The sequence below is a fragment of the Daktulosphaira vitifoliae genome, unplaced genomic scaffold (genome assembly GCF_025091365.1).
Source record: "Daktulosphaira vitifoliae isolate Bord-2020 unplaced genomic scaffold, ASM2509136v1 Scaffold_2, whole genome shotgun sequence".
In the NCBI taxonomy this organism is placed as follows: Eukaryota; Metazoa; Arthropoda; class Insecta; order Hemiptera; family Phylloxeridae; genus Daktulosphaira; species Daktulosphaira vitifoliae.
Window position 1 is genome coordinate 34,451,421 of NW_026099573.1, and position 11,055 is coordinate 34,462,475.

An 11,055-nucleotide genomic window follows, 5' to 3' on the forward strand; every position below is an offset into this window, starting at 1 on the left:
TTTTTTTTTTTTTTTTTTTTTCAGAATTCAAGAATGGATAAAGGAAAATGCCATCAATTTGTAGTACGCACATTTTCTTCACCAACCAAATGTAACCATTGTACATCCTTGATGGTGGGTCTTGTACGCCAAGGTGTTATATGTGAAGTGTGTGGATTTGTATGTCACACAATATGTGCTGACAAAGTACCATTATTATGTCCTGTTCCTCCTGATCAAAGTACAATAATAGTTATATATGTGATATTTACATTATTAATGTTTTATTTTTTACTATAGCTAAAAGACCATTGGGAATTGACCCAACACGTGGCATTGGTACAGCATATGAAGGATATGTAAAAGTACCTAGATCAGGTGGAGTAAAAAAAGGATGGATTAGACAATTTGTAGTAGTTTGCGATTTCAAATTGTTCTTATATGACATATCACAAGATCGTAATGCTCTTCCTGCTGTAACAGTCTCACAAGTTTTAGATATGAGAGATCCTGAATTTGCTGTATCTTCTGTAAGAGAATCAGATGTAATTCATGCTGGTAAAAAAGATATACCATGTATATTTCGTGTAAGTATAACACTAGTAATATCGTAAAATATTAACATTTATATTTGAAACAGACTTAAAAAATAACTTTAGACAAAAAAATATGTCTATCATATTCATAGAAATAAAAATATTAATTATCAAAGATACTTACTATTTTATACCCCAAAATTAAAAAATTATTTTAATATTAAGAACTAGGCACATATTCAGTAAAAGAGTTCATATAAATCTCTCTTTTCCTAAAAAAAATTCTCAATCGCTTAATTTTAATGAAGTTAAAATAAATTCTTTTGAGTGAAGAAGGTGAAATTTTTATATAAAAACCTCCTCTCAAAAATTTTACTACATGTCTGTGAAAATATATTTTAAATATAATAAAAGTAACTTAAAATAAAAAGTTTATTCAATTGACATTTTGCTATTATTATTTTTAAATAATAAAATCATTTAAATTTAAAATAATTTAATTAATATTGTATAGTCTCATTATTACTTTGAGTGTAATTTTTTTTTTATAAGCAAAAAAATTTATCATTAGCTTAACCAAATTCAGCGCATAACGTACAAAATCATTTGAGTGCACAGCTTTTATTATATGGTATAATCAAAAACAATTAAATTAAACAGGTATAAATTATAATACCTGTTAGTAATAATTTCATAGTTAAACAATAATTATAGTATTTTTTGTAATAAATGTATTATTATTTATATTTTATTATTGTACAATCTAGATTACTACATCACTTTTGGACCCCCCTGGTGTTAAAAACCAAACTTTAATGCTTGCTGATACAGAAAGTGAAAAAAACAAATGGATTGTAGCCTTGAGTGAACTACATAGGATTTTAAAACGAAATAATCTTCCCAACACAATGGTATTTTAACCACAAAATTAATGAATTTTAAAAAATAGTTATATTTTACAATTTATTCCTTAGATATTCAAGGCCAAAGAATTAATGGACAATACTCTTTCAATTACCAAAAATGCTATTTCTAGTGCTGTAATTGATGCTGACCGCTTAGTTATTGGTACTGAAGATGGTCTTTATTGTATAGACCTGGACCAATTCGGTATAGTGTAATATTATTTATACAGAGTGTTTGAGTTTAACTGACAAAGCTTATAATTTTTGATCCAGTTATTGTTTTTGAAATTTTTAAAAATAATTATTGTTTTATACTATGTTCAAAGCATACTTTTTATTATTTTTCACTAATAAGAAATAATTAAAATTTAAAATTTAATTTTGAATTTTGAATTTTTTTAAAGAAGCCACTTTTAGACCTATTTTCAAAAAAAATTTTATTGGTTGATAACAATTTTTAAGACAAATACTTATTGAATACAACATTTCAATACATATTGCGTATGGAACACAGATGGATGCTTCTAATACTATGTCCGTGTTCTATTCCTATTCTATATATTAAAATTTTTATAACTTGATAAGTACTTGTCCTAAAGTTATCATCGTTTCATCAAAATTTTTTGAAAATATAATTTTATGATTTAAATATAATTTAAATGTAGGCTAAGAAGGAAACAAATATTTAAAAAAAAATGTCAACAAAATGATTATTGTAGCAAAAATTATAAGCGTTGTTAGTTAGATCTAAGATACTCAGTATAATGGTAAAATGTTGTATTAATAATATATCATTTTAATAATAGAAATTGCTAAAATTGGAGAAGCCAAAAAAATTTATCAAATTGAATACATAACAGAAGAACAACTTTTGGTAGTTTTATCAGGCAAACAGAGACAGGTTCGATTAATACCAGTGAGAGCATTAGATGGTGATGAAGTTGAATGGGTTAAAGTTACTGAAAGCAAAGGATGTATAACTTTTTGTACTGGTTTATTGAAGAAATTTACAGGGAACACTAGTGGTATGAATAACCCTCAATATTGTTTGTGCATAGCTATTAAACGTCAGGTGATTAAGTATAAAAATATATTACAGTAAAATATTCATTTAATCATGAAATTATTCATTTTTATTTTTATTCAATAATGAATAACACATTTTCTAACATGTATTGTTAATTTGTACAAATTAATTCTATTGTTTATATTCTTTAATTTACAGAACACTTCTCAGGTAATTGTCTATGAAGTAATTAGAACCAAACAAAGGCATAGAAGAATTAGAGAAATCATGCTCCCGTCTCATGTTCAAAGTTTAACAATATTTACTGATGGGCAATTGTGTGTTGGTTGTAATTCTGGATTCAATATGTACAGATTATCTGGTGCGGATCATCATCCAATATGTAAGCTAGTGATTGATTATTAGTTATATTTACAATTAAAATTTGACTATATTGATTATTTATTCTTTTTAATATAGCATTGGTGCATCCTGATAATCGCATGACAGGTTTCTTATCCTACTCTGCAATGGATGCCATTAAAGCCATTGAACTTCCGAGAGGAGAATTCTTATTAATTTTTCAGTCTCTTGGAATTTATGTTGATGCTCAGGGTCGCAAATCTAGAGATAGAGAAATTATGTATCCAAGTGACCTTATTGATGCTAGTATGAAAATTTAACTTAAAATCTTAATTTTTAATAACTATAAAGTATATCAATTTTTTTTTATTTTACAGGTTATTGTGATGGTCATTTGTTGATATACAGTGAAACACATGTAAATATTTTCAATGCAGATAGTGGCGAATGGGTCCAAACATTAAATTTAAGAAATTCTCATCCTATAAATAATACAGGTTCACTAACCATCTGTTATATTGATGATTTCCCTTATATTGTATATTTATCTAACATACATCAAAGTAAGACCCTTCAAATTTTATTTTTTGATTATTTATCAACTTATATTAACTTATTTTTCAGGAGAATTGATAAATATTAGAGATATTTCAAGTTGTAATATGTCTATCTCCACGCCCACACGTAGAAGGTTTTCTATGCGTGAAAGTCAAAAAGCAACCAGAGGTCCGGATCGTAGGTCAAAGATCATATCAGCTCCTACAAATTTCAATCACATTAGTCATATGGGACCTGGAGATGGTATACAAATTCAAAGATTACTTGACCTGCCTACAACTGTTGAAACTGCAGATTCTACTGTCTCACCTCTCCCTCCTTCAAAAGTATATATATATAATGGAAAATTTTTTGATTTATACTTCTAACTAATTGATTTTTTTTTAGCCTCCTCAACAGTTTAATATTTCTACATCTTCTAGTAAACGTTCTTTTCAAATGTCACCATCCCAACAGCCGACAGCTCTTATGACTGGTAAGAGCATTTTTTTATGATATAATTACTACTCAAATATTAGTGAATATTTTAATTTTGTCAAATTTTAAATGTATTAATTATTTTTTATTTAAAAGTTTTTTTAAAAAAAATTTCAGGACCTAAAAGATCTCTGCGTACAACACCAACAGAGCCATTTGAATATCATCATCAACACCATCATCACCATTCAGACACAGAAATGGCACCATCAAATGTACCAGTTAACCGTAGTATATGGTCACTAAACAAAGTAAAAAACACTTTTATACTTTATTTGTATGAACTTTTTCTTTTTAATTTTTCTTTATTTATTTTTAATTATAATTATAATTGTAATTGTGAAGGATCACCAGCAGCTAATTGGTACTTCTAGACAATCCATTACATCTAACAATAGTAGTAACACCAGTACACCACCAAGTCCAAACCGAGAACATGGGTCATCTAGTTATGACAGCTAGCTTAATGGTAATTTGTGTAGTACTGTTACTTTACATGACATTTTTACTATATAACTTTAAATTCAGTAGTATTTACTATTACTTGATACAATATAGTTAGACAATTACAATACTTTGATAAAGAACTACCTGGTTCAAATTTAACAATTAAACATTTTATTAACAGCATAATTTCTAAAACTCTTTATTTTTTTAATTTTATTTTTTTTTATAATCTTCTTCTAATCGAAACTTTAGTTCATAACCCTATTTAAGTGTTAAATAAAAAGTTATAACATTAACTATAATATTAATTTTCCAGCTTATTTTTGTTAATTAATTTTCAAAACATATTAATATCTCCTAGTTTGCATTTAACTAAAATAAGATCATAACTTAATATATTTCATTATAACTAATTTTTAATTTTTTTTTTTTTTTTGTGATACTAACTCAATTTTATTATTGTAGTATTGAATTATTATATAAAATTATCAACAAAACACTAAGAATAAGTCTTAGTGAATTATTATGTTAATTTGTTTATTTAAGTAAAATAGAAATAATTTTAATCTAATAAGTATTATTATAAAATTTATACATTTCAAATGTCTAAATATATACAGCATGTTCAAAAGTATGGAATTGGGTCTATTGTTGCAAACAATAAGAACAAAAGAAACCTATTTCCTTACTTACTAAACATTATATATAATATATAACCCTTTATGATAGGTATAATATAGCGTTATAAATTTCTTATGTATGCATATAAAATTAATTTTGATATTTTATATATTATACTAATGAATTATTAACAAAAAAATTAATAAAATGTGTTGAATTTAATATTGGCATTTGAATATCAATAACGAATTTGCTTTTATTTAATAACAATTTACTTAATAGTATTATTTAACATTTATAATAATTATATTTTATTGATAATGAACAAAATGAGCTTCAATTTATATATATAATATATGTTCAATTATTTGATTTCTTTGTACGATATTTTGAATTTTTTAGAAAAGTAATTTATATTGTTTCTTAAGTTATAACAATCCCCCTAAATATTTTTAAAATAATATATTATAAAGTGCCAATATCATTTTGTAAGTTTTACAATGCTTATTTACATTTATTATCGTTTTTAAAATAATCATTCAAAAATGTACAATGATATTTCTTTAAATAGAGATTTTGAGTAATTAAAAAAAATTAAGAATTATTTAACATACATGATTATTTAAACAATACTATTAATAAATGTATACACATAAAATAATTAATTAAATGTTTGACAAAGAAGCTATTTAATATAAATGTTAAATTGTACTGCAGCTTAAAAAAATGATCATAACATCTATTTAAGTTATTTATTTTTTGTCAATTAAATTAATAGTTGGCGTAAAAACATTGAATAAATAGTTAAATTTTAAACAAATTTTTAGAACATAATTTGTAATATAAGTGCACAATTATGTAATATCTAGTATAGATATTATAATTATATATATTTATTTATAAATATTATCATTACATAATATATTGCACAAATCTATTCATAATAAGTAGAATTTAATTTACTTTAATTAATCTTATGATTAAATCAACAAAACAATTTTTATACAATTATTGAAATTTGACAATAAATTTTTATTACTTAGTTGTAGTAATTAGTAACTATTCTATTATATTTATTACTATTTCAAAACATTAATTCTACTGAGTTGAAATTTATGTTTTTTCAAAATATTCTAGTCCATTAAAATTTTATAATTTATTGTACAAAATTTAGTTTATATATTTTATTTATAACTATTGTTACTATTTTAGTATTTTGGATACGCTTCTTTAATATTGTATACCTTTTTATATTATTTTTATTTGTATAATATAAAGAATAGAATTAACAATAATAGCAATTAAATTTCTATTATACAATTTTTAGGTTTTGTATATAAATTTACAGCATTCTTTAAAATTTGCTGCATTTTTTGTATACATTTTTTAAATTAGTGAAATTATTATGTTTTTATTGGTCAAAGAACATTTATTAAATTTTAATGTAAAAAATGTTTGTAAAATTTTAAAAATGTTTTCAATTTTTTTGTTTTAATATAGGGAAGTACATAAAAATAATAATTTGTTATCATTTAAACATTAGCCTTGAACATTATAATGGTGATTCTTTGAATTATTCTATTTATATAGACTGAGTATAATAAATTATTATACTTATAAAAAATCTATTTGGGCTTAGATTATTGATTTTAGTATTGATGTAAAGTTGAGTAGGTATTAATTTTACATGATATATTTTTTTTTTTATGTCTGTTACCACTTGTTCTCAACTCTCACTGGACCGATAATGATGAACTTCATATTCTTTTTCTTCGCCTGACTGAATCCCAACTACTTGGGGTCGGCCACCCTTATCCTAAACTTCCACTTGACACGATCACCCACATCATCTACGCTAACTTCAGCTGTCCTCATATCGCATTTAATAACATCCCTCCATCTCTTTTTTGGTCTTCCTTTACCTTTTCTTCCTTCAACATTCATTTCTATAACTATTCTTATAGCTTTCGATTCTTCTCTCCTCACGACATGACCAAACAATCTAAGTCTATTTTCTCTCATCTTATCCACGATTGATGCTACATCTATACTCCCTCTTATATGCTCGTTCTTTATTCTTTTTTTTTTAGTCACTCCACTCATCCATCTAAACATTCTCATCTCTGCTACAATCATTTTCTGCTCTACTTTCTTATCAACCGCCCCACACTGAACCATACATCATAGATGGCCTCACTACAGTCTTGTAGAATTTACCTTTTAACCGATTCTGATGAACAATGTGTTAAAATATTACAAATCGTTTCAAATGGATGACATTGGACTCAAAAATTAAAAAAAAATTCCTCGTTTCTTGTGATGAGGGAAATCCCAGAAAAAATTACTAATTTAAAAATCGCTAATTTTCGACATTCTTTTCAATTTTAGCTTCGATGCGAAGCTGAGAAAATATTAATTTTACCATGATGAGTTTTTTTTTTTTTTTTATGTCTGTTGCCACTTTTTCTCAGCTCTCACTGGACCGATTTCTTTCAACAATACGTCAAAAGATCACAAATCATATCTAGTTGAAGACATTACACTTAAAATTTGAAAATTTTTCCCTCGTTCCCCGCAAATGGGGGAAATATCCAAAAAAATTACAAATTTAAAAATCGATAAATTTTGTCTTTTTTTTCTTAAAACTTCCATAACTTTTTCAAAAATCAACATAATTTTTTTTTATACTAAAACCTTAGATATTTCCCTTTTATTTGATATCATTTTTTTGAAAATCTAACACTTAATCTGCTCACAAAGGGGATTTAAAATAGCAACTTTTTTACAAAAACTAACTTTTTCAACTTAATTTTTGAAAATGTTCCGGAAATACTGCGTCCTTTAAACATATATCAAATTAAAGCTTATTTTATGTACTATAAAATGAAAAAAAAAAATTTGTCCCGACGACCTATCTTCTATGCGCAAATGGCTACTGTATTCAAAAATATGCTATTTTTCTATTAAAATTCTAGGTTTTGTATTTTATTTTATTATAAGAGGATTACACTGATTTTCATAAATATTATATCAATCTAAATGACATAGTATAAAAAATTAATCGTATTTAAATTTTTTTGTTTCTTTGAAGTCGAAAAAAATAACTTTAAAATTTGAACTAGCTAAATTTCCATTTTTATTAAGTGACGAATGAGACGTACGGTTTTTGAGACGGTAACACTTGGGTCTTTCACGACTGTGGCACTGAATTTTTTTTTAATTCTTTTTGAGTTAAANTATGACTGTGACACTGAATTTTTTTTTAATTCTTTTTGAGTTAAAAAAAAATGCTTAACTCTTTTAATTTTTATCTCATTTAGATTCAATAACTTCAATAAATATCAAGGATTCCATTACTGTAGTCTCCTCTCGTGAGAATTAATTCATATTAATATTATTTTACTATGTGGTTTTTTTTTGTAGCTATCATTTATTTTCTCAGCTCTCATTTGACCTACTTTTTTGACAAATTTTTTTTTTTTAATTAAACACTATCTACAGATTTGCATCGAAGCGTTTTTTATGATAGTGATTTTAATCACTGTCAGATATCATCTATACTGGACCCAACTATGCCACGACCCCACTGTGCTGGGTTTTTTATTATGTAAATAACTAATATTTTTAAAGAAAATGAAATATTTTGGAAAAACTAATCTATTTCATAAGCTTAACTAGAATTCAATTTTCGAAAGCGCTAAATTTATTTCTCCCTTACTATAAACTTTGGATGCGATTCTATATAAAAAGTTTCGATATTTTTTGTTTTTTGGATAGGGGCTAATTCTATTTTTGGGAAACTAGCCGTTCTTATAGTGCCCATGATTTGTTTGCGACTGAGGATATGTCTATTTCTCTAAACAAAAGTTATAAACATGTCTTTAATAAATTGCAAAATACCACTTTACATAAAAAATATATAATATAGTGGTAAAATAAGTACTAAAATTTTTTATGCTTTCTTTAAATTTTACATTTGAAAAATAAAATAAGAAATATTAATATTGAATAAATATAAGATACGTGGGAAATCTAGTTATTAATGATTATTGTCTTTGTAAAGAAAGTAGATGCTTTTAAAATGCAAAGATTTATTGTAATGTTATTAAATCTGTTACGATTATAGCAAATCTAATAATAATATAATTAATACATTAGAAATTTAAATTTTTTAATCAATCAAATTTGTTGAAAATCTAGTATAAAAATTATTAATTCTGTAATCTGAATTTATGATTTAACACTGAGACTAAAATGTATAATGTACATTCTAGAATACGCGTATATTATAAGAGTATACTAAAAACCACTACAACCAAAGAAAAACCTCAATCAATTTTGATAGAGAAATTTTATCAAGGGTTTATGATAATGTTTTATTAATACGAACAAAATAACTATTCTTATGAATAATTATTGTTGAAGACAAGAAAAAAAATTATCATATTGATAAATATATCATAGGTTCAATTGTAATGATGTATTTATCAAATTGAACAATGAATTTATTATATAGATCGAGGTTTTTCTCTGGGTGTACAACTCGAAGTGTAAAGCGCTCTTACTACAGAACTCCCTGCGTTATATTAACGGAAATAAGGAGGAATTGAAGGTGGATTTTAATATTAATTATTTATTTATTTACACGTAATAAAACTGAAAATGTTAATATATTTCTAAATAACACAAATAGTGAAAATAAAACTTAACCTAAATGATAAATAACTACAGGCGTATTATTATTTTATGAATCATACATTAATTTTTCATGTTGTTTTTATAGTAATTGAAATTTATTTATCAAAATATTCGTAAAATCCTCTACAGCCGGGTTCCTATTACTCGTCTATTTTCAGAATATTCGTTATTTGTCTATATTTATCAACCAGTGGGAATGGTCTACTTGTACGAGTGTTCGACATTCGTTCATCGGCATTCGTCATCTTCCCGACGGTTGTAGATATTTGTGATATGAATCAAAGAGATTTTAAATATTTGTCCGAATACGCGATAGGTGGGAACGGTCTACTAAGCTATGTTTTTTATTTTAACGAATACTCGTTCAAAATCTATACTTTATTTATTTTAATTAATTGTTTCTTTTATTATTTGTTTCAATTAGTTCATTGAATAAATTTTCAATTGTATTATATTATTATACTAAGTGATATTTAAACACTTGCCAATCAATTATCCTTGAAGTAATGAGTTTTTTGAAAATATCTTTTTAGGATTTTGTTAGTTACGTCTCAATATACCTGTTATAAAATATTGTTTTTATGTCCATTTCTTATATCCTATAGAAGTGACAACCAATATAAGAAAACTTAGAGATTATAAACTTTTAAAACATTGATAAGTTTTTTTGTATCGAGTATTCAGTAACAATACAAACATGGAAAAAACAAAATAACTTTACAAATTGACGAGTATTCGAAACGGCAATGTTTTTGTACTTTTACGAGAAGACGAATATTTGGATTCTCCTTATATTCGGCAAATAGACGAGTAAAGGGAACCCAACTTAAACCAAACCGTTTGCCATACGAACAAGACACCAGTAGTTTTCATTGTAGTCCATAAGGTTGTATGCACAATGATAAAAATTAATGTTAATTATTCACTATTACCTGGAAGAATTTGTTGGTAGGACTAGTTATTAACTAACTTTACCGACATATCTATTAACAATTACTGATACACATTTTACTATTATTGTGATATTATGTAAAAGCTATTTCATACCGTGTAAAATTATACTTATTAACCTGTTAAAATAAAAGAAATCGTTAAGTTTTCAAATATCAAAGTTCATATATTTAATTTGAATCTATGAATAGCCACTTGTATTCTATTCAATTGATATCCGAGGTCCTCACCAACATCCTGTTGAATGAAAGTAACTAGATACTTCAGCTAAATATATGATTTACAGTTCAATAAATACTTGATATACATTTGGTTTTTGCTAACTTATTTTATTGCGATATTTTAGGAGTTAAAATTTAACTTTAAATTATCAAAGTATTGAAATGTTTATATTGCAATAAAAAATCAATAACAATTGTACTAAGTAATCGTAGAGAGTGATTAACGACAGTTATGGTAATGACCGAGACAGTTTAATATTTTAAATTATCAGTACTATTATTAAACTGTAATT

At 25.1% G+C, this 11,055-nt stretch overlaps 1 protein-coding gene across 2 annotated transcripts in view; it reads left to right on the forward strand.

Annotated features, from left to right (window-relative positions):
* Positions 1–4,657, forward strand: part of LOC126897612 (serine/threonine-protein kinase Genghis Khan) — a 13,942-nt gene extending 9,285 nt beyond the window's left edge. For both annotated transcript variants that reach the window (XM_050671338.1, XM_050671337.1), the window contains 12 exons: positions 25–220; positions 280–566; positions 1,283–1,426; positions 1,490–1,625; positions 2,227–2,492; positions 2,646–2,829; positions 2,907–3,095; positions 3,167–3,352; positions 3,414–3,673; positions 3,735–3,822; positions 3,942–4,075; positions 4,170–4,657. In XM_050671338.1, coding sequence (XP_050527295.1) covers positions 25–220; positions 280–566; positions 1,283–1,426; positions 1,490–1,625; positions 2,227–2,492; positions 2,646–2,829; positions 2,907–3,095; positions 3,167–3,352; positions 3,414–3,673; positions 3,735–3,822; positions 3,942–4,075; positions 4,170–4,286 — 2,187 coding nt within the window. In that variant the 3' untranslated portion in view covers positions 4,287–4,657. The remainder of the gene's footprint in view (positions 1–24; positions 221–279; positions 567–1,282; positions 1,427–1,489; positions 1,626–2,226; positions 2,493–2,645; positions 2,830–2,906; positions 3,096–3,166; positions 3,353–3,413; positions 3,674–3,734; positions 3,823–3,941; positions 4,076–4,169) is intronic.
* Positions 4,658–11,055: the final 6,398 nt, after the last annotated feature.